Source organism: Pomacea canaliculata, linkage group LG1 (assembly GCF_003073045.1).
Source record: "Pomacea canaliculata isolate SZHN2017 linkage group LG1, ASM307304v1, whole genome shotgun sequence".
Classification (NCBI taxonomy): domain Eukaryota; kingdom Metazoa; phylum Mollusca; class Gastropoda; order Architaenioglossa; family Ampullariidae; genus Pomacea; species Pomacea canaliculata.
In genome coordinates, this window is record NC_037590.1 from 26,788,801 (window position 1) to 26,813,046 (window position 24,246).

The 24,246-nt window shown below is 44.4% G+C and overlaps 1 protein-coding gene and 1 long non-coding RNA gene across 4 annotated transcripts; one reads left to right on the top strand and one right to left on the bottom strand.

Moving 5' to 3' along the window:
* The first annotated feature begins 290 nt into the window (after positions 1 to 290).
* Positions 291 to 13,723, top strand: LOC112565847. 3 transcript variants are annotated; one of them, XR_003099504.1, is made up of 16 exons: positions 291 to 725; positions 3,610 to 3,772; positions 4,283 to 4,439; positions 4,757 to 4,909; positions 5,435 to 5,532; positions 5,875 to 6,016; positions 6,354 to 6,595; positions 7,328 to 7,401; positions 7,697 to 7,785; positions 8,209 to 8,287; positions 9,486 to 9,950; positions 10,235 to 10,398; positions 10,582 to 10,805; positions 11,243 to 11,480; positions 12,135 to 12,201; positions 12,988 to 13,723. It is a non-coding gene; the product is annotated as an uncharacterized LOC112565847 (long non-coding RNA). The 3 variants fall into 3 exon arrangements; XR_003099503.1 differs by having other exon boundaries at positions 292 to 725; positions 4,280 to 4,439; XR_003099505.1 differs by lacking the exons at positions 291 to 725; positions 3,610 to 3,772; positions 4,283 to 4,439; ... (2 more) ...; positions 5,875 to 6,016; positions 6,354 to 6,595 and adding an exon at positions 7,104 to 7,149.
* Positions 13,724 to 13,915: 192 nt separating this feature from the next.
* LOC112565819 lies at positions 13,916 to 23,321 on the bottom strand. The gene is made up of 18 exons (XM_025241628.1): positions 23,159 to 23,321; positions 21,948 to 22,187; positions 21,630 to 21,824; positions 21,045 to 21,154; positions 20,632 to 20,761; positions 20,086 to 20,304; positions 19,500 to 19,696; positions 19,081 to 19,217; positions 18,345 to 18,900; positions 17,886 to 18,053; positions 17,506 to 17,630; positions 17,161 to 17,237; positions 16,571 to 16,762; positions 16,109 to 16,266; positions 15,863 to 15,982; positions 15,329 to 15,526; positions 14,992 to 15,102; positions 13,916 to 14,109 (listed from the first exon to the last, which is right to left on the bottom strand). Exons 1-18 carry the CDS (start codon positions 23,313 to 23,315, stop codon positions 13,957 to 13,959), a joined length of 3,243 nt encoding a protein of 1,080 aa, XP_025097413.1. The 5' UTR covers positions 23,316 to 23,321; the 3' UTR covers positions 13,916 to 13,956.
* Between the last annotated feature and the right edge of the window lie 925 nt (positions 23,322 to 24,246).

The window sequence follows — 24,246 nt, forward strand, 5'->3', positions numbered from 1 at the left end:
TAATCGATCTTATGTTTCTGTCAGCAGTAAAACACGCTTGCTGAATTTGTACAGCGCCGTAGTTATAAAACTCCTTTGACAATTCCACCCTTTCATGTGGCGAGAGAGAGAGAAAGACAAACATTCAGACAAAGAGTGTGAGAGAGGAGTGAGAGAAAGCCATCGACATCACAGAGAAGTGGTTGCCATGTCTTTCTGTTTCCTTCATGTAGCCTCACCCTCGGGCTGCAGCACTGTCCTCATCTGCCTCGACGCTTCCCATCTGCAGGACCAGGTACACGCTGGTCAAGGTGTCTGTACCTGTCTTGTCTCCACACCCAGATGGCAGACAAGTGTTCTCATTTACTGTCTGGGGACATGTGAGAACTCGTCATTAAAATTTTACATGGCGCTCTTGGCCGCTAGGAAGGAAATGAGGCGCTTGAATGCTTCAGGCCTGTCAGAAATGTTCAAACTGGCTCAAGCGCCCAGTGACGTATGAGCTGCTCCCTCCGTGCACAGGCCGGAGGAGGATGTTGTGGCCAATGCTCCAGACAAAATGATTTCGCCATCGCTCACTTTTTCCATAGCTTCTGTGTCCTCACTCCATTAGACGGGAGGGAAAAACTTGTCATTGAATTAGATGATGACAACCACGTGATTAAGTCGAGTCGAAATGTGAGACACGCATCAGTGACTCCTACTCACCTCGGCAGAGGGAGGGGCAGCAAAAGAAGCCCGGCAAGGTAAGCTACTTCCCCTCTTCTCACCATTCCTTCTTGTACATGATGCCATTCTGCTAGCGCCATTGTGAATAAATTTAAACATTAAATACTGTTATTTTCTGTGTGGTCAGCACCTTTTGTACTCAATAGCAGCAGTAGATATGATGGCAATGGCGGTAATGATGATGATGATGATGATGACGACGACGACGACGACGATGATGATGATGATGATGATGATGATGACGACGACGATGACGACGACGACGACGATGATGATGATGCCTGTTTCAAAAATGTCTGCTTTTGCCTCTGTATAAAAGAGAATTCAACCTAATACACTATTACCCGAGTTGTTTAGATATTTTAAAATACTTGTTTTTAATTTTGATTGATGAGTACTGCTGGATGCAAGAGGCTGTGACAGATGACAGTAGTGGGGGAGGGGAGGCACGAGGGAAGGGGGGCAGGCAATGTAACATTGTTTGTCACCATCGTGTCCACCATGTTGATGAGTAGGACGCATGGCAACGGCCATCATTGCGATTATGTTTATGCAGCCTGTTTATGGTGACGGAGCTAAAAGGCCAGGTAAAGGCCAGGTAGCAGCCATTATCACTCGTTGTTTGCTGTGAAGACTGAAGTGCAAGGTACACGTATCACAAGCCAGTCCCATGGGAGACAGTTGTTTGTCACGCTTGACGAGCTTCTTCACACTCGGTTATCCACTGGAAATCGACAAGAAAATACAAGTGTGCTTCTCTTATCGATCATGGGGAGCGAAGAACGCCGTCGCTATGCATTTGTGGTTACCATAACAACGCATGGACTTTACAATTATTTACCTTGCTGTAAAGATCAGCCATTATTGACGTGTAGCTTGCACGCAGTAGCCCTCTCCCAGTCAGCCAGCCAGCCAGCCAACAGCAGGCAACCAGCCACCCATCCTAGTGCATGACAGCAGCCGCTGATGATGTAGGGACAGACAATTTTATTTTGCAGGAATATGCTGTTCTGGACATGTTTCCCTCCCGTCTAGTAAATGTATGTATGATAAATAATGTTGGTAAATTATCAATCTGCTTCCCCCCTCTCTACATACATGTATTAACTTATAGAAATATTTTATAAATTTATAGAGGGAGTAGGAGTGGAGAGACTCTTAAAACTAATCAGACGTAGTTAAGGTTTGTAATATTAGTATTTTAAAACATTAATCTTCTGATTATTTATTTCCATGAAGTTAATGCTTATTGAAATTTGTTGTTTATTTATAATATTCATGAAACTACGCAAAGCGAAGGCGACAAAAAATATGTGTTGGTATGCAAAACAATTGTATTGCAAGCCGACTGAGTTTTCAAACAACCTTGTTTGTCGCATACAAGAGAAACTGAACTCGTCATGAACTGTATCTGAACTCTGTGCAATGATGTCATGAAACAATCCGTGCAGTCTCGCTAACAGCAATATATTTTACTTGGCAGCTTTTAACGTCCGCACATTGTCGCACCACCTTTGAACTCTCTGGTAAAATGTATTTTATACCACACTCTTTTCTTGTTATAATAATAATCATCGTCATGTTGATACATTTACTATCATCGTCGTCGTCTTCTTTATTTTCCTCCTCTTCTGTAAAAGAACACTATCTTGATGTTCTGGTGAGCGTGTTGACACGTGACTGTGTCATTTGTAAGGGTGCACTCTGACCTGGTGCCAGAGGTGGCGAGTCTGTGATAAACATCAAGCGCCCAGGCGCCCAGAGGCAAACACAGGATGGAGTTTACCTCGGTGATGGTGACGGGCAGCAGCGTGTCCACGGGTCGATTCTCCAGTCGGAGGCTGACAGCAGGGGTGGGTCGCCCTCAGCTCCAGGGTAGGCAGCCTGTCTCTTATCAGGGTCTGAGAAAGCAGGCTAGCCATCCATCCAGTCAGCCAGCCAGACAGGCAGTTAGATAGGCAGATGAATTTATAAAAGCACGGATAGACAGAAGGACAGAGACGTTCATAGCTTGACACAACAATAGAAAAGAAACTTGATAGAGAGAGAATGACAGGAAAAACAGCTAGCTACATATAAATACAAGAAAAGGTAATTCCACCCTGAACGACAGAGGAGGGACAAACAAATGGATAAATAGAAATACATAGGTAGAAGGCGAAAAAAAAACAGTTCCACTACGAATGAGAGAGGGAGAACAAATAGATAAATAAAAAAGAGATAGCAATAATAATAATAATAATCAATAGCAGAGTGGAGAGCAGTTATTCATGTAGAGAAAGGGAGAAAGATAGTGGTAGTGAATGACGGAAAAAGCAGCTTGATTGTTGATTATAATCTTGATATTATTTGGCTTGATATCTATATCTATAGAGAGAGAATGACAGAGCTTGCCAGCAATGTGCAGATTTCCTAGTCTGTTGACAACAATTTATCTGGTTTGGTAAAAAGACATGAAAATTGTCAGATGAATGGAGAGAAGTAGGAAAGCGTGAGATTGACAGGGAGAAAGAGGAAGAGGTCGAGGAGGTGGAGGAAGTGACGAAGGGGAGGGTAGAACGAGGACAAACGTGTAACCACGGACGTGTGGTGGACTTGTCTGTCCTGCCGAGACCAAGGCTTAGCCTCTTGTGAAGTTCACCGCTGTTAGTCTCGGCGAGCCTAAACAATGAATGTGACTAAACCGGAAGCTTTGTATACACCAGCCTCGTTTTAGTAATTAAATGCGAAAAAAAAGTCGTCTGCCAGCAGTCCGCAATACAAGTTCGTGGTGTAACTATGTGACTAGCAAGCTCGGTCTGAGGGCAGACAAAGGGTTAATTCAGCTTGCAAATATAACAGGTGTTGAGGTTTTCACCGATTTCCCAAGCCTGTTGACACGACTCTGAGTTTATGTTTCAGAAGAGTGTGTCGAGCTACACAAAGCTGGTAACAACATCTCAGAACCTTCACGACCCTTCACGCGCTCGCAGCGGACTGTCATGGCGGACACAGCAAGAACCTCCGTCAGCCACAGAGACAGCCAGACCAACGGGATGGAAAGGACCGAGGGCGCCTGCTACAGGTTTGTTTGAGTTTTAAGGTTCTTGATATGACCATTTGTTGTATAGCTTTGCTCACATTTAATGTCATCCCGTTTGCCAGTGCGTTTCAATGTCCAGTGAGTGTGTGTGTGAGCTCGAGTGTGTATGACTATATGTGTGTTTTTTTTCCTGGAATTATTTTGAGACTTAACTGTATTAAATTTTGCTTTTGTAGCAAATATGATGTAACACTGCCTCAATTGCCCTTGTAGACAGTATTGTTGTTCTGGTGACAGGATTAGTTAGGAGACGGTCGTCAGACTTGCAGGGACGTGTGGGAAGAGAATTTCAGAGAAATAGTCAGAACCCGCAAAGAAATGAAAGCACAGCCGGCAATTATTGTTAAAGAGCATAAAAGTTGAACATGAGATATAAATACATAAATAAAAAATATAAATTTTGCAAACAATACTTGTGCTCCGAGAGGTGAGTCTGACAGATAGCAGCATGCGTGATGTCACTAAAATGTAGCGAGGGTGATTTTGCAGCAGCCAGTGGTGACGAGGAAGCCCGACTGACGTCATGGGAGCAGTTTCTGACCACACGCAAGCCCATCATTGCTCCTGACGGCTACATTCCCAACTCTGTGATCAGAGCTGTCCTTGGGCACGTCACATCCGGTCAGAGCCACCTGTCCGCGCGTTGCAGGTGAGAGCAACATACAACCACGTGTTGTCCGTCACACAGCCCCGAGTTGCCCAACACACGGCGAAGTCTTGTCCACCACAGTCACATGTTGTTCGCATCATACACAGCCAGGTCTTGTCCACCAACAGCCACGTCTCATCGCCAAACTCCTTGAATCACGCATCCTCTTCTCTCTTCTCGTCGTCTTCTTGGCCAACTCGATGCTCGACATTTGCACTAAGTAAGATTCTTGTCTTCACTTTAATTCGACTGCAGACCTAGAGTAGGGTTAGGTGTGTCTGGCACTAGTGTAGCCCCTTGTTTGTGTTCTCTCACAGGCGGCGCCTCAACCCACCCTCAAGGCGCCTGACCCCATCGTCGCTGCCCTGTCGTCCAGCCACCTCGCGCCTGCATCGTCGCACAGAGAGGAAACGACAACTGACGATCACGGCAACACGACTCACAGAAACATCCTCCACACAGAAATGGCTGTAAGATCGCAAACCGCTTCGTCTTCAGTCTGAATAATAAGCTGCTTTCAAATCGTTGTTTTCGCGCAGATTCGCGAACTTATTAAACCCGAGACATGAGACTGAGGTTGATATCGTTAAAATGTTTTCAATGTTAAAGCGTCAAACACGATTTCTGGCCCTGGAGAACTGGGTATGTGGGTGACAGTTACGGTGTAACTGGCCACCCATGTTAACAAGATACTCTCAAGGGAATATTATACAAGCGATGCAGATAGTGTAAGTTCTGATCGAGTAGTCCTTGGAGATCTTGATGTCCATCTTAATTTACTACATGACCAGGTGTACAGTTGACTTTAGGTTAGATGAATGAGAAAGTTCTGTTCTAACAAAGTGTTTGCAGTGTCTGACATCCGGGAGCTTTCTAGGTAAGTGACTGAATGAAAGGGAAGCAATTTATATAAAAAAGAGAGTGCAAGGACACATGATGGCAAACGTTATGAGATGGTCTGTAGGTGTGTATTAATATTTTATTTTTGTGTTTAGCAAAGTCCAGAAAAAGCCCGAGATCTGGTAGACGAAGTGCTCAGCGAACACCCAGCGCGAGCGACACAAAGTCTCAGGGAAGACAGGAAGCGAAAAAGGTAGAACTAGAATCCCCAGGATGGGTAGGAAAGAGAGAAAACAATATTGCTTCTAACATTAGAAAATACTAAAGTCACCGACTTTACCATCCGCGATCATCCGTACACATGCAGGAATCACAGGGGGCAGACAATTGTACAATTTGCGGATTTTTTTAACGACGACTAACTCCCACCCCACCCCATCACACACGAAATGACACTTCTTTCATTGGAAAGACGAGAAGATGAAATAGTAGTTTTTTGTCATTAAGAAGTTTACCTTTTCTAAAAATGATATGATCTGGTGTTTTACATTTAAGTTAGTGTGCATGCGTTCTGAAGATAAGTTTATTTCAGAAGAGCTCTGCCGACATCACAAAGCAGATGTTGAGGACGAGAACAAGGGCAGACGTGGAGAACATCACACGGGACGGTGGAATGTCTTCGCGAATGGGGGCCTCCATGTCCAACGATTCACAGTTTAAGCTCAACAATGTCTTGGGTGAGTATGAGCGACAGGACTTTTCCTGTCCCCCAGTTGTAGACAGCTTTGTCCGGACCTCTTCTAGTGTAACTAGCTTTGTCTTGGCCCCCATTGTAACTAGCTTTGTCTTGAGTTTGTAAGGAAATCCATTATCCATTATGCATTATATCCAGTTTTGTTTAGTCAGTTAATCTGAGTGTGTCTGTAGGAGAGAGTCTAGCTGTCTGTGTCCTTATACTTGAGGCAAAAAAAGTGAGTCCTACATTATGAGTCGCTCTTTCTGATACGAAAACTTTAGTTATGATTTAGCTTTTTTTAATAATGAAACATTGCAATGATTTGGTTTGTTTTAAAGACTACCAGACTGCACACCTTGCAGTCAGTCCTACCAACAAGCCGGCAGGAAAGCCAGACAACAATATGATGAAAACATGGCTGAAGCAGACTTTTAGATGCTACAACTGACCCCACAACAACTATATCTAAACAGTTTAACTCCAAAGGACTTAACGATTTTGAAGATGACATGCTAGACGTCTGTGATGACAGAGACAACGGTGACGAAGAACATCTCATCTCCATGAGCTCATCATCAGCGTAAGTCAATATGAATTACAACTTCCTGTCTCATGCTTTTGGTTCTTGATGTCTGGTGGATTTATGAAAACTCATCATTTCGAGTGTGTGTGCATTTGGAACAACACCTGTACATTAGGACAGAACACGTGAGCCTGTAGCACAGAATGCCAGGACACGTAGGACATCACGTGACATGTGACGTTCACTGTGTACAGCAATCACTTGGTGTCTTGAAGGAGCAAGTAACTGGTCTTAGCAGCTTCTTGTCGACACTTGTCATCTGCAATAACTTAAAAGAAGAGATTAAGAAAAAGCTTCTGATTTTTTCTGCGCGAAAATGAAAGAGTTTGTATCTAGTCTACCTGTCCTCAGCGGTGACATTTTGCTGTCACAAAGTTGCTGGTGCTAATCTTTCTTGTAATCTCAAGCGACAATAACTTTGACATCAATGAGTTTGTGCTGATAGTGTATCAATACAGCATGTGTCACACAGGCTTCACGTATCAATGTATCAGACAGACTTCACACGTGCACGTAGTTTTCGCGGTTATTTCCAGTTGACGCGCCCCTGTGTAAATGTTCTGTCTTGTGTTCAAATGGCGCTGAACATTCTACTAGATAATGTCATATTGGCATTCATAATTCTCCTGCTGCCATAAATCATGCAATACCATGTCTTCTGGTACTAGACAAACTCAGCCCATGAGGTCACTCTCAGTGGTAAAAACTTGTTTGCTGTTTGCTTTGTAGGAGGATCACTGACCGCTCCTTGTCACGACACTCAGGTGACACTAGAGGCCAGAGCTTGGAGTTCAGCCACGCAGGTAGCGGATAATAATACATTCTTAATGATAATTTACTTTTTGTTACATGTCAAGTTTCACAGTCACTTCGTACAGTAAAATGTACATCTTTATGGGGTCACGTCCACGGCTTTACGTTCCTATCTGACGTAAGGCTCAGACGTAAATATACGTTCACGTTACTTTTAGCGCTAAATTGATGAGCACGTGACTGCAAAGCCTGGCATATCAGGACAGGGTACAAGGCATCTCTGTGTCACGTTACTCATGGATACATTGTTGTTACGTTGTGTCTCACAATACAATCTCGGTCCAGGATCGCCGAGACCATCGGCACGTGACCACCACGTCGTTGTCTTTGAGGAAGGACATGCATCATCTGACTCTGGTAGAGGCACTCTTGGGGTGAGTCTAATACCAGTACCATACCCAGGGTCAGTCTAACAATAATACAATCACTTGTGGTGTGTGTGTGTAATTATAGCGCTAATATACTCACTCAGTGGCTCTAACACACACACTAATATACTCACTCAGAGTGACTCACAGACACACGCACACAGAGTTGCTCTTTACAACATATTTTAAAAGACAAAATGAATAACAATTACAATGGCAGATGTACCCGACTACAGCTTGCTTGTCGGGTGTTAACCGCTGACAAAGTCATCGACCTAATCGTTAGAGACAATCTGATCAGTAAAGCCTCCCTGAGGTCTGGTGGCAGCACTTGCTTGCTGATGCACGTGTGTCAGCATGCAGCCAGCGGCAACTAGTGGAGGCAGCACTGAATTAGTCATGATGGTCTTCATCTTGCACACCTTGCAGACGCCGGCTGCCACAACAGACTTCGCCACCCAGGAGTCGCTAGCCGCCCAGCCAGCCGGACAACACACGTCTGCTGAGGGTGAGTAGTGCTTCCTGTGTGACAAGCATTGATCTGCTCATTATTTTGTCTCGTGTTTACTTACAGTGTAATCTGACCAATAACAGCACAACACCTGAATTTACTTACCAGATATTGACAGTGCTTTGAATTAGTAGTTACAAGACAGATGAGACAATAACGAGACAACGGCTACGGTTAATTAATGAACAACATCAGGTAAACTAGATTAAGTTAACTAAGGTCGACAACCAGTACGACCAGCGATTTTAATCAAATGTATCGCATGCAGAATAAGTGAGCTGGTCGACTGTATGGCATGTTGAACGAGTGAACTACACACCTGTATTGGACTGAGCCCTCCGCTCCTTTCTAGCTTTGAAAATTGTCCAAAGTATTACACACAATTGTACAATGGGGAATTGAACTATCACAGAAACAAAAGCCACGCTGTGCTTTTCACATTACAGAAGCTACATGACATGAAATGTGGGGTAAATAGACGAACATTGTCACAGAGTCCAGGGGGCTTATGGTGAGTAAGCAACTTTCTCCAGGACACTCAACCATACGCAAAACGAGAGCCAATGAATTACCCTTATTGAATGGGTGGGAACAAATGCCAGGCTGCAAATGCCCCCACCCCACAGCAAGTTTCAGCCCCGTGTCGTGAGCAACAACAGCAACAGCAGCAACAGCAGCAGCAACAACAACAACAACAACAACAACAACAACAACAACAACAACAACAAACAACAAAGCGCCTCAGATGTCTCACTGTCTTCGATCTACAACTCGTCTTTGTCGGTTTCGTTGGATGACGTACACAGGATTTCTTCTCCTTGACCACTAGCCACACCTACAGGTGGTGGGGGACAGGTGACTAATTTTTTCCCCGGGTCACGCTAGTAAGTCCTGCCAGGCAGGTGCGAAAATGAAGGTGTTATTGTCCGTCTAGCCGTCAGGGAAACCGTCAAGACAGTTGATTGACCGCAGACATCCTAAACACCTCCGCTGGCCACTGGTCACGCTTGGTTCCCTCTCGCCACGGCCATCAGATCACATAAGCTCTCACTAAGCCAGTACACACACCCTCTTTAATTACGTAAGTGGCTTCTGGCTTGTCCACAGGTCCAGACTAGTACCTTAATTATGTCCTACTTAATGTTACCACATTGTTTTCAACCTCTTGTATTGTTATTTTACCTCTTGTATCCAGTACCAGAAACATGGAAAAATTCATTAGAGAGTGACTCACAAGAGCGGAAAGAAGCAGACACACAAGAGAGGAATACGAGTAAGACAAGTGACACACAAGATGGGAGGACGGATGACACCGAAGAAGGGGACAACTCACGTACAAGTGAGGTTGACATCTGATACACTAAACAGACTGACAGCAGGACTCACAAGACAGGGAGACAGGTGAGGCACACGAGGAGACACATTCCATAGGAATTCCAGAAGAAGATTCCAACAGAGACAAATACAACTCAGCTGCCAACACAGACATGAAGACAAGTGTAACAGACTACGCGAGGGAGCAGACCACGTGATGATGATGGGTAGCGAGGCAAAGGAAACCTTTAAATCACCCCTGAGAAATCATCTCAGCCTCTTCTTGAGCAGACAGTCAGCCCCGACCTCTGGACAAGTCAGCCTCCACACCGTTCGCATCCATAAGGTGGGTGTGTAGGACAGAGATACAGAGAGGGAAAGAGGAGGAATAGAGAGAAAAAGGGAAGTGATTGGATGATTTGATGGCTGGGTAGCTACGTAGCGTTTTGTGTATGTGTGGATGTAAATGTGTGAATGCGTGCAATCATTTATGTATATACGAATGTAGGTGTGAATGATTGTGGAGTTCACAGACTTGACGATTTATGTTTGTATTTAACAAGTCACCCACACACCCAGTATTGGTAAGATACCCGAAGACATTGTAATTGCCACTAATATCGTTCGCAGGAACAAGATTCCTACATCGGCGAAGGATTTTGCTATGACCATGTGGTAGAGGATGTCTATCACCAACCGCTGCTCAAACCTCTACAAAGGAATGACGTCACAGACCAGGATGTGGCCAAGACACTTCCGGTACTGTCACGTGGCGCACGCCATGCACAGTGCAAGTAAGTGGACTGGCAGAGACCTGAGACCCTCTAGACACTACACATACTTCAAAACAAACATCAACATGTCTTGAATATTTTATCTACAATAAGGAAAAGTAACCCACAGAAAGCATACCTTATGATCGTCGATCTTAGACTGAAAACGTGAGACGGAACCTTAAATGATTTGTTGTCTCACAGGATTCCAGGAGAGATTGTCTATCGTCTGTCTCAACCGCAAAGTACACCACAGGTAGCGCCTCGTTTCCACATGCCTCCGAGATGGGAGCAACATCACACATGCGAGAATATTTGAGTCCAGACATGCGAGCAGACCATCTGACTCCCGTCAACAGCACGCAGTCACTGGCCCTTGCCTTGCAACCATCTCGGACACACCAAAGCCTTTGGTCAAAGGAAAATCCGTGAGTAATTATATTTTTTGAGTAATTATTTTTTAAATGGTTCGACTGGCTGGTCCTAAGTAATGACAACATCACATGTCACAGTAGGTTTTTTAAATGTCAGCTGACTAGCCACTATAGTCAATGTAGCTTACATGGTAAAGTCTTTTCTCTTCTCGTCTGCTCGTTTGTTCGTGCCTCCTCAATGTGACTGTTGGTAGGAGGAAATAGTTCCATGTAATACCAAAACGCAAGAGACTATTTTCCAGTTCGAGGATTTTCATGCCATATTATCACATCTTCCCATCAAATCAGATTTTACCACTTTCATCACCACACACACTCACTACATACTCAATTAACTCGACCCACGGCGGTTTGAGCCGATTAAACTTGTTATCATCACCAACACACCTCGGTGTTGTTGCCGCTGTATCATCTCTAAGTCCGTGTCCCAGAGTCGGCGTCACGAGGGGCCTGCAGGGGAGGTTACCGGCGCTGGCGTGTCATGGCGGCCAGGACATGACGTCGGGCCGTGTCTTGCGCACTGCAGAGTTCGTCCTACATCCCGGGGGACAACGGGCGTCGGAACCGGAACCAGGGCCAGGACTGAAGGCTGTCGACCCCATTGTGCGACACCAGCACCAGTGCCAACATGCACGTCTAGCTCAGAAAAAAATGCATCACTACACATCGGTAGGTGTCGCTCGTGTTGTGCACCAGTGTAGAGTATAAACACCTAGTCGACAACAAAGTAATATGTATATACACATCACTACATGTCGGTATGCAACTGTTAACATAATGTCCAGGGTTGTCCATGGGACATATTTTTCTACCCCATCCCATCCCATGGGACGTTTCCCAGGGGATTCCTATGGTAATAACATTCCTATGGACAACACTGATAATGTCAGACTTAGTTTGTTGACTACATACTTTAAAACAAACAAAATCTTTTGTGTGCAAAGTCGTAAACTTTGTAGCAGACCAAAGGACTTCCACCATATTGATAGTCTCCCTTTGGTTTTATGTTGTCTGTGTTTGTTGTTGTTGTCAATAGTCGATTAGTTCTGTAACGGTACAACTCATTGTAGAAGGAGAAAACATAAGTGATCGCACGGGTGAACAGCAGACATCTTATCTCTGGTCACGATTTAGAGAACACCTCACACCTGTCAGTTCATCAGTGAGTCACAACAGCGTTACAGTCAGGACGACAAGCAGTCGTTTGCTCATAAAAAATATAGTTTTCTTTTTGATGTTTACTGATTTAACTATACATAAGTTTCTGTACAATATTTATGTTTATCTACAACGACCTGACAGTTTATGTGTTTCATTTTAAAGATTTCCAGGTATCTTGCTAACAAGGAGCTTGTGGAGTCCTTAACTCATCTCCGAAAACCATTTTCATGTGAGTTCATGAACAGATGAGGTCTGTACCTGACCCACTACACTGTACTTACTTATCACAATGAGCGCTAGTGGAATGCGGGGCTTTGAGCAAGTAGTTGTGGGGTCTCTCTAGAGTGGCATAACATCGCGCGGTAATAACTGAAATACTGTTTTCTAATAATAATAAAAATTGGACAGTAGAAATTTTGAAAGAAATACTTTTGGGAAGAAGCATTCATTCCGATTTTCATGAGGTGGCGAACTCGCCCTTGAACGCCATGTCGCCCCACAGGTCATGTCTTCAACAAAGGATTCTCTCGTCAAATTTGATAAGCTTTCTGATGTGAGGGAAACCTCATGGAGAAAAACGGCTTGAAAAGTAATGTGCAAACGGAATTTACTTTTACTCCTTTGAAAGGGGAGGCGATTTGACTTCTTGGAATTTCAAAGATTGTGACAACTAGGGATTATCTCCCTCTCCCGAGGTACCATCCCAGTTGCCCCTGGTCGCCACCCACCATAGCGCCGGTGTCGGAAAATGATATGTTTCAGATCCATGTGACTAATATCTTTTATCTTTCTGAAGCATTCCATTAGCTTCTACTGGATGATTGTGTGTTTGCTTGGCTGCCTGCGTGCGTGCGTCTGTGCGAGTTTACTGGAACGTAGTGAAAGTGAGAGGTTTGTTTACAATAATTTTGACAACACTAAAAGTGTAAAGAACATGCAATCAAATCTGTATTTTGGTGATGACACTGTCACGTGTTGAGCAAACAGAACCAGTCTCTGATGTGTAATGTTGTAGGGACACATGAGAGGGCGAGAGTGCATCAGCTGCTGAAGGCGCAGTCCTGATGTCCGACCTGATGACAACACGGAGTCAACAACAACAACAACAACAACAACAACAACAACAACAACGCCTTGTCTGCATCTCCGGCTACCTACACTTGTGTCAGTGTGTCGCACGCTTGTCTTTTACCATGCCAGATGTGTCATGTCAACACCTGTTTCTAGATGTGTCATGTCAACTGTTTCTAGATGTGTTTTGCGAGATGATTTACACTCTGCAGACTAATGAGCCATTCACCATTTCTTTGTAATGTCCAACTCAGCACCGACCTTTCAGCAAGAGCCGTAACTCGCCGCGTAGATCAACTAAACTATTTCCAGCGATGTTTCCATATTATACAACAACAAATCTAAATGTGAAGAACTTTAACTTTTCTTGGGGACATTGACAAGACAGAGTGTGTGTGTGTGTCGGTGTGACCCTCGACAGATAATGAAAATGTGCTGGCATGTAAAGTGGTCAGAGGCATCGTGCATAGCTCATGATTCTAGAGATGATCATTTTCTCTCATAGACCAATATTTATCTTTAAGCTGTGATTTTTTCTGGTTTGAAAAGATACTTCGTTTAGTTCCTTTTTATATGTAACAGTTATTGCACATTGAAAGACTACAGACTATGACTAGCTGTCAGGAAAACTGAGATGTTGTCCTCAGCGCTTAGTGCTCTTCAGCGCTGCACAGTACGACAAGTCCAGGATGAACATGTAACAAGCCGGTATGGCCAATGTGGACCACATCACAAATCCCGAACAGCTGAAGAGAAGAAGAGAGGCCGAGCTTGAAACAAGAAATGTATAAATCAGTGCAATGCTCCATTCTTTAGTGATGTTAACAGTTTAATTTAAGTGCAGTCAATGAACCGTCATCACATAACAGTTATGACTAGGACAAATCATTACTCATTTTATATGTCTTTCATATCAAGTTGAGCCATAGATAAAGAGAAGTGTGCTGGCAGCACCACTCCCGGCCACCAGATCCTGCGGCCGCTTGGTCCTCAGGTAGTCGGCCGCCCGCGTCCTGTGAGCCTCGTCAAGGGGAGCCATGGCGGCGTAGCAAAATGCCTGCCAACCCTGCAACCACAGTCACAGTTGTCATCATGTTGTTTTCAGGCTATACTTACACATGTCACGACAGCCCTAAAAATGGTCAAGAAAATGTGAGACACTGTGATATAAAGTAGATGACTCGTCCTCACCTTCTCCTCTTTACAGTTGTCTTAGACATGAAGAACAAGCTCTTCAAAGGAATTAATATTTCAACCACTTGGCTTACGTATTTGTTTAATCTGTTTCCAGCTGTCTAGTCTAGGTGTTTAGTCCGGTTGCTTTGTCTAGTTTATTTCCATGTTTGCTGTCAGTATGCGTGAAATTAATCTTATTCTAAAAACGCTTATTATTCTTGCATTAACAGAATCTTTAAACAAACTTTTTGTTGTCCTTTTTGAGAAAATCCGCACTTTTCAGATAATTTCCCAGTCGTTTTAAGTGATGTTTTGTACTTTCTGAATTGACAATGTTTCGCAAAAGGTAGTGCCTCACTGTTTTCGTCATGAAGAATCTGTCCAACGTTACAAAATGGTGAAATTACAAATTCTGTACAACACTTGTTTTTGCGTGATTGTCAATTGTGGCGACGAGGGCTAGACTCTATGAGACACTTTCAATGAGGCAAGCTGTTAGCGATACATCATCTCTCAGCCAGGTGCACCAGCGGCCACGAGCTAATCTCGCTTCCTGTAAAGGAGATTTGAAGCAACTTCAAAGAATTTCTTCCGAAATCCTGGCCACGTAGGGAGAAGTCGTCGTCTGCAAGGATCCAGTTTCTACCGAACTTTTATTGCAAACGATGAGCTTCTGACGACTGTTTCCTTCGACCTACATGTGTCGAAGTACATGCAACGGTCACTTCTAACTGCGGTGGTCGCTATTCATTGAGATGAAGGTGCTACTCACTGAGGTCAGCTCCCGGAAGTCGTGGTCGTTGGGATCCACCTTGGAGTAGTCAGCAGCCAGACGTGGGTTAATGGCCATCTCACATATTTCCTTGATGCTTCCCGCCCATTCCTGCACCATTACATCACAGAACAAATTTCATCATCTATGTCCTGTGTTACTGTAAAGTACACTGCCTAAGACGAACAATTCTCGCTACAATGGGAAAATGTGGTCTTAACTAGAAAGTACGTGTTCTAGCTCTAGCAATGAAGGAATGCTGAATATCCGCTAGTCATAACTCCATCCTCTGCCGCACCATCGAACTTCAGTAAATGTGAAAGGTGTGGTGACTGACCTGGTCCACCCAGTGCTTGGACACTGCCGTGATGGGTATGACCTGTATGCCCACCAGACACCCGTGACGCATGGGGAAGCGGTTGGGATCACAAGGCCAGTCCAGTGTGTACACGTACCATGCCCCTTCAGCAATTTGTCCCACCACGCCAGTTTTTTGGAGCATCGGCGGGAAATGATTCCTGTTGTGCGCCCTCACCTGACAGGGAAATTAAGATACCTTGAAGATCATCCAAAGCTACACGAGTTTTCTGTTTCTGAGTACTGTCTTAATATCGCGAGCTGTGTGATTATTGCTTCTGCAAAGAGCTCAGACATAGAGGCTCTCGTAATCAAGAAAATCAGACTAGTGCCAGATGAGAAATGAGAGCTGAAATACATCATCAGAAAGGCTGGGTATTTGAAACAAAACAACATACACAAAAACTGCCTAGCCTACAAAATAATGTCATCACGAAGCTAAAAAATAAATAATGTTGCATTCGAGGAGGCCATTGAAATCATGCCAAAAACAAAAACCTCGACGATCTCTTACCTGCCAGTACTCTCGCACTGAAGCAATCTCCATGGCCAGGTGTAGTTGGCCTGCGTGCTTCAGATACGGGTCGTTGAACGCGTCACCGAGAGCCGCTAGAGCGTGGTAGCAGTTGATGCTCTGCAAACAAAACAGTCTTATCAGCCTGTTACAGTTTAGTCAGGATGTCTTACAGCCAGTAACACCACAGTTCAGTTCATTCACGATATTCACAGCCTCTAGACACCAGTCACGTGCAAAGCTTACTTCGGAAGCTGACTCCTCCTGCCTCTCGCCGGGCCCCAGCCCCGAGGCCCAGGAAAAGCCGTTGTAGATGTCCTGGTGCCGGACCACGGGGAAGTGGGGGTCGCGCCAGCTGGGATTGCCCACGTCCCTAGCCACCAGGTATATCCTGTCCTTGTGGTCTGGACACACACACACCATGCACTTGCTGAGCACTCGTAGATAAATGACAACGACTCTTTCTGTTTATAAATGATCTTTATATTTAAACAACAAGCAGGTATTCATGCTTGTGTGTCCACTATGTCAGGTTCATGCATACACGTGCATGCTTATATACTGTGTAGACATGTATGTCAATATGAAGTGTTTGGAATACATACACACACAAATAGAGAGATCAAGAGAGAGAGAGATGGTGGAAGCAGAAAACCTGTTGATTTCCAAGGTTGATTGTCCATCAGCCATTCAGCGAAAGTTAGTTACCTGCCCCCCAACCTGGGTGGTATTTGACGTAGTAAGCCATAGCATACAGGAAGTAGCCCAGGTGAAAATGGTGGTCGTTATAGTAGGGGAAGCCATAGTCGACCCCCCAGTCCAGATCTCCGTTGGTGGCCCTCAAGAAAAGTCCGCCCCACACAGTGTCGTAGTGAAACTTCCACATGTTATCCAGTGTGTCTGCAATAGGTACAGACAGGTGTTCACAACTTTGCTTATGACTAGAGAATGAACATCACTGATTTCAACTGCAATTTTTTTACATCATAAATTATTTTCACGTTAGAATGACACTTCAAAAACTACTTTTGAAAGGGCAGAGGAACAATTAATAGTGATCTCACAATTTTTATGGGAAACTCCTGTCATTGCTTAATGTGTAAGTAGCTGTGGTTGCAACCAAGTTATGAGCGAAGGAATGACTTGTATTTGTAGCCATGATAATGGAAAGATTATATGGTCCTCAAAGCAACAGGGTGATACCACCATCCGTCCATAGCCATGAGTCCGGCATATTCCACCTACTTGAAAGCATTAGAACAATGAGTATCCCAGGAAGCAGTGTGACTATTACTCACCCTCCACCCGGAGCCACTTGCTCAAACATTGCCCGATCATTGTGTCCAAATCACGGAAATGACTTGTTCCAAACGCCCTGTCACACAATCATCACATTATGTCGACAGTTTGGATTTCATAGACAGGGGTGGCCTTTAAAATGTAATAAAACTCTTGCGCTTTTGTTTTTCGGGAAATAGATGCAAGTGATGAGACAATCCAAGGCGATCGTTAGCTTTGCTACTGCACGTGGAGCACGGGTTACATCGAATGGTCACATTAACATTCTACCAAGACAATTTGTGCAGTTGTGACACAATAGCTTATAACATGTCTGACAGACTGAAGGTATACGCTGGTTTTACCTGGAGATGGAAGCCAGGCGAGTTGCCATGCCGATGGCCTTGCCGGCGTTGTAGCTGTCGGAGTGAGCGCACACGGCGTCCAGGTTGACGTTGGCGGCGTCTCGCTGTATGGCACTGATAATATCCTGTAGTCACAGGCAGGTACACTCTTATATTCTCTTATATATACAGACTCTTATATATATATATACAACTCTTATATTCTAGTACTGTGTCGTCACAAGCAGACATACCCTGCCCTCACAGCCAGACAGCTATTCTATCCTCACAGGCACACCACCCTAAAGAACCTGTCTGATTCTTCATGTGTCACACAATACGCAACGGCTGGCATCCATGCAAACTCTGTTCCTCTCCCCCCACCGCCAGGTGGCACTCACGTTGAGCTGCGCGCCGTTCTGCTTGATGCGGTTGACGGCAGCCGTGTCGGGGTCCACCGGCGTGTGCGGCACGTCGTACTGCTGCAGCCAGCTGTTGCCCTCGTACGTGCGGAAGCCGAAGACCGAGTCCCGCAGGTTGCTGGCGAACTGACTCCTCATGTTGTATTCCTGAACACAGACGTTCACATCGATCATTATCACGCAAGTTGTATTCAGGAGGACAGACGTCCATAACTATTGTTACACTGTTGTCAAAGTTATTTTGTATGGGCAAGGAGAAAGGACTGTAAATTGTGGCTAAATAATTATAAGAAAAATTCTATCTTATCATTATACGGGAGTGTGATGGTAAAATTACGATTCAAGATCTTGGGCATCTAGTTATCATATGACAGTGCAATTTTGTAATAGATGTGACATACGTGGGTATGTATGTACTCCCAACACACTGTCATGTACCTGATGAGGCAAGGTGACCATCAGAAGCTGCCTGGACGTTGGGTGGCCGTTCTGGTCCACAGGGTTCCAGTCAAAGCTAAGATACGCTTTGGCTCTTGAGTCACTAACACAGGAACTGACTGTGGGCTTGTAGGAGTAGATGCCATGATACTGGTCCAGAGCGTTGCTCTTAGAAGTATCCCCTTTTGGTCCAACTCCCAAGTACCCCAACTGGACAAGGCCCGAGTAGCGGCCACCCGACTGTGGCTCAAAGGAAATTTCGCTGGTGCCGGAGTTCACTGAGGCCCGCACGGGGCTGGAGAAGTACAGGATGAATTTTCTCGTTTGTCCGCTCAGCGCACCACCCGGCTCGTCAAGCTCCAAGAGAAATTTAGTATTGGAGCTGAGAGCAAAGGGTTGGGTGTCGCCCGGCCTAGTAGTTGGGTTGCCAGGGGCGGAAGTGACGTGTGTACCACCTGAGCTGCTGACAGTAGAGCCATCGCACTTGCCATGGAAAGGAGCCTGTAGCCAGTTTTCGAGAGGAAGTGTTGTAACGCTTATAATGTTGACTGCCAGTCTGCCACACACCACAAAAATGGCGAGGTTAGACAAAATACTTGTATAAAATACGCACGGACTCAAATGAATGTTCACACATTCAAAGACATGTACCTGAGATATATATATATTATGCGGGAGTAGTCAGAACAAGGACTAGAATTTTCTTTAACTACAGGCAGTGCACACAGTCACTTACTTGTAGTCTGCACTGGGAGCCTGTGCGTGGATGGTAACACGGTTGCCTTGCTGTGAACACGTGCTTGCATCACAATTGTGCATGCCGGGAACGAACTGACTCGTCCACAGTGAGGCGCTTTCCACGGCAAACTGGATCTGTTGACATGATGTGGCTTGAGTTAGCGCAGTCTGTTGTCCACCACTCACACATCCCTAGTGTCATGTCACTCTGGCATTGAACACCAGCTACTTTATTTCATGATGCATCAAGCGACATCACGCAATGGATAGAGTATCTATGATCAATTTGTCAGCAAAAGATGTCATAGTGACAAAGTGTTTGTAATATTATCAGTTCAAACATTCCAGCCATCGTCGGATCTGATCTCTGAGCTTCCTGTCCAGTTGTCCGTCACCAGAGCAGCCCTATACCCGTACCTGGCCAACGCTCTTGATGGTGACGTCAGCGAGGTCGATCTGGATGGTCAGTCGTCTGTCGCTGCTGCACGTGGCGGAGAGAGAGATGTCCGCCACGCCACGTCTCCGCCGGTTGCAGTGCGCCCTCTGGGGGGCGTTGCCCCAGTCATTGGGAAGCACGTACTTGCCGATGACGTTGACAGCATAGCTCATCTCCCCTGCATCAAACAGTAACCGCACTTGTCTGGCATGTACAGTAACAGAGCTAGTAGAACCCAGTTTTAAAAGAAAAATCAAACTGGCTTCAGATTTAAGATATTAGGGGCTATGGAGGAGCGAATCATACAGGTCAATGAACAACTTGTAACGGAACAAGTATAGTCCAGCGTTTCATGAAGTCACGTGTGAAGGTTCCAGTAAAGTTCTGGCTGGGCCATTGGCCAACATAATGAGATAGACCAGACTCAGTTGCCAATACTTTGGGACTTCGATGGCATTTCGACGGTTTGAGGCTTCGGTACTGTGCCCATGTTAAGAACGATCTAAACAGCAGGGAAGTCAATACGGCAATGGACCAAAGACAAGATGTAGTGAAGACGTTACACACCGTTGGCATTAGGGACTGTGATCTCCACGGTCTTGCCGCCGTCCGTCAGACGACAGTGTGCTGCATCGCAGTTGTGCATGGCGCGGTTCCAGTTCGAAGATGGCGAGGCTGCCCACTGAACATTGGAGAAGTCGTGCAGCACCTTGGAGTTGTGAAGCAAAATCTTCAATGTGGAGCCTTGACACGAGCCCTCCAGATAACCCGAACCGCCGTCAGAAGCTAGACTCACACGATATCCACAAGGGTTTTTTTGTTGTTGTTGTTGTTGTTGTTTATTTTGCTTTTCTGTTTATTTTTTATTATTTCGTTTTGTGGGGTATTCAGGGAAATCAACACATAATATTTCATTCTTTTACCGGTTGGTGCATTTACTTTACCAGAGTTTTATACTGACGCAGTTACCTCAGACAAGTTAGAGCTAAACTTGAAACATGTTGAGATATATTCGTGTTAAAGTTCACATTTCGTCTTAACATGTAATCATTTTCTTTTTATATTAAATTTCATCTTAGCTTATGAGACTATAGTTTTATTAACATATAGTACCAGATCCTTCCACGGGACACTCAAAGTGCGCAGCATGGCCCGCGACAGACGACAGGCAGTAAGGCTTGACAACAGGGTTCGCGTTTTTGTAGATGTGGGTGACCAAAGTGGCGCCACGTACAACTGGTACCTACAGCAAGGAGGAAAAACTGACTTCCATCGATAACTTTATTTAAGTCACCCATGTCCTTCGAGCAGTGACTTTACTTTCATTCATTATGACCAAATTAAAAAAAAGTAGTATAGTGAAAGAATATGTTGTTGCATATCTCTGTGTTGTAAATTCGCCTTTGTGTGTGGTGGGAGGGAGCTGGTAATGAGGTAATGGAGTGTGGGTGAGGGTTACATTGACATCACGGTCAGCGTTTGCAGACCATGTTTGACAAAGAGTGTTAGCTGTTATCTAGCATCACCTCCATGGTGCCGCCAGCTCCAGTAAACAGGAAGTTGGCGTACAGGTCTCCAAAATCAGTCATGATGGGCTCACCACTGCCCGCCATTCCCAGGCGCACCCCGGATTTACCTGTCATGCCACACAGAAAAAACAATCGACGACGTCAACGATTACACCTGCACATGCAGCCTCAACTGGCTGAGAAATGGCCACCGCCAACCTTACCCTGCATGTAGCATGACACCATCGGTCACAGATGGCGCGTCAATATATAGTGAATATATAAAGAAAATGGTCGTGTGTATATAATTATATATACACACAAATGGAGGTCTATGCGTATAGTGACTATACAGATAATTGACATATATAAGTACAGTCGATATATCTACATATATTACAAGCAGTGGGCGTATATATACAAAAGATCGTATTTATGGGTAATGAAGATCAGTACCGGTAGTAAACGACGTATCCACAAATTTGGGATGTCTCTACCTATTGCTGATTTATCTACTCGTTATTATTATGTAGTGGACACGTGTCAAATCAGATGGTATCAAAAGTTGCCCTTGACAATGAGGGTGTAGACAGCAATGTTCACCTGTGAAAACACCAAGTGGATTGCCATCGGGCCCGGACACCATTTGTTTGAGGTTGGTGCCCATGTCATTAAGCTTGTTCCACGGCCGGCCGGCCTCCCAAGCAGACTGCTGGTCCATCACATCTGTGCGTTTAGGGTCGTACCAGCGCTCCATGGTGTAGGCATCGTAGACAACGCCGGCAGTGTCCAGGTGAGCTGCAATGCCGCACGGGACATATACTTTGATTATACTTCACATTTTGCCATTATCTTCCGTTTCATGTCTGTGCGTATTTAGACACAAAGTATGGCTGACAGAAATTGTCGGCCTAGGTTTACCTTCATACGGAAAAATCCTCAGCGGTTCGGGCCGGTCCTTCACTTTGATCTGGCTGGTGGCGAAGTGGTGAGTGGGGATGGGCCCGCGGCTGCGGAGATTGGCGTTCCTGACGGGAACTGCTCTTTGACCTATTTCCTGGTTTGCACCAAAGACATCGATGGGGTTGGCGGAGTCAAGGACGTGGTCTTCCAGTCTCTGGCAGTCAGGCAGTTGAGGCAATACTGCCTCAACATATACCACTGTCCGAAATAAATTGAGATTCACAACAATATAGCCCCACCATCGAGACAGACGGGCGAGGGATATCCAGTCACTTCAGATTTGGAGGGATTACGTATGTTTATTTTTAGGCTTAGGATCAGATGCATATGAACTAGTTTGCGGGCGAGGATCAGGACTTGGAGCTAGGGTATAGTATGTGTGAATCAGACGACGTGATCTCATATGATTCCCGTACATAAGCCTCGTCTACTCTGAAATATTTTGCAACTGTCGGCTATTAGAAGACTGTTCCTGATGTGGTTATTATCTCCCTTGCCAGAATAGGAAAACGCGGTTATATCCCTTACTCCGGCAATTGCAGACGATTGTAAGGTAGACGAAATGAGTATTTGTTGCCCTTTGTATTTTTGCGGCTGTGACGTCTTTGATTTGATAGCTACTAGAAACCAGAGGGATGGTTTTGTGCATATGTAGTTGTCATTTTGATGTCTGCACACATCAAAGCTTGTATTTGATTTTACACGTGTTTTCTTTCCCATACTGAGATTTTATGCTCAGTTGGCTTTTCCATCTGTTTGCTTTTTGATGCTTACCTAATCCTAACCACTGAAAAGTGTGCATTAAAATACTACCATGTGTTCGCTTGTTCATGATAACCTCACCCTACCCACCACCAAGTGTGTACTGCACGTGTACATAATGCTACCATTTCTAATGAGTGGAATGATTCAGGATCAGTTGCCAAACAGTAAATAAACCTTTCTTTTTCCCTCAACAACTACCATACTTCTCCTTTCTAATAACAAATGGCCACACATAAAAATAATAATCTCAAACATACGTAAAAGGCTGACTGTTATATGTTAAAGAACAATACAGTTGAATCAGCCTACTCTGAAATGTTCTTATTAAAGAATTACGTTCAGGTGATCTAAGATCGTAAAGTGGCAATGAAACGTAAAATGAGTGTTTTGTGCACAAGACATACGTATGGCGCAGACCAGAGTACACAGCAGATAAATCATGGCACTATTGTCTTGAGAATAGGCAGCAGTGTATGTGATGCCTCTAGAACATGTCTTAACTTTTATCTTTCCTCTGAGGTCAAGAACATCCTGATAAAATGCTGATAGCATGATTAACATATTAGACACCTAGCAAGTTTTTAGGTAGCAGTAGTATACACTTTCCATCCGTAGGTGCCTAGAGATTGCAGTTCTTATAGAAGTCTTACAGCAAGTGAACAAAATGTCAGTAGGTGTGTGCCGTGAGATTAGTCCTAAAAGAAGTCTTTTAGTTAGCTAAGAATGTACATTCCCACAGCTAAACCATAGACTAGCATAAGAAATATGGCTTTTGAACAATGTGACGTGCCCACCAGAATGTGGCATGAATTGAACACAAGGCATCCTCTGGTGTGCTAATCCTACTACTATCAAAGCCTGATAAGGTGTTATGTCCTCAAAACTATGACATGAACACGTGGATGAAACAGCAAATAGTCAATATTCCCACATTAGTCAGGCTCTTATCTTTCTCAAAATACCTTGACATATGGAGGTAAACACACAAATACACTGACATTTTCAGTGTGCTGGAAATGGAAGATGATTCTTAAAATTACTTACATCTCTAACTCTGATACAGCAAAGCTCACAGTAACACTGACATTATCATTATAAATTGTGGCTAATAGCACAAATTAACCATAGATATTGAAAGATTTTTCATCAGTTTTTTTTGTAACAGAATTTTATAAATTCTGAGCAAGTTAAATAAATTCTCATTTTGTATAAAAGGATTTCAGAGTCAGCAGATAAATGATCCTGGTGTAAGTGAACATACACGAATGTGTGTTAATATCTTCACAGATGTCACATTTTTACTTTCTACACAGTGTAACGTTTATATTGGCCACATTGTCTTCTTCATAAAAAACTCTCTAGTTTTTCCAACAGTTCAGCAAGTTTTGCTTTAGCAGGGTTATCCTAGACCACTCTTATTAAGTGGAGATGGACAGTGTCCTAACATTCTGTCTGCACCTGGTATGGCTCCTCTACAGAGCATCAGAAGGAG

Bases quoted from the DNA above. Each gene is read 5' to 3' on its own strand.
- LOC112565819 (XM_025241628.1), bottom strand. From the start codon at position 23,315: ATGTTAATCATGCTATCAGCATTTTATCAGGATGTTCTTGACCTCAGA. The intron at 20,305-20,631 runs GTACTATATGTT...GTGTGAGTCTAG, and splicing joins GTGTCCCGTGGAAGGATCTG to CTTCTGACGGCGGTTCGGGT. The intron at 18,054-18,344 runs GTACATGACAGT...GTCTGTGTTCAG, and splicing joins TGGTCACCTTGCCTCATCAG to GAATACAACATGAGGAGTCA.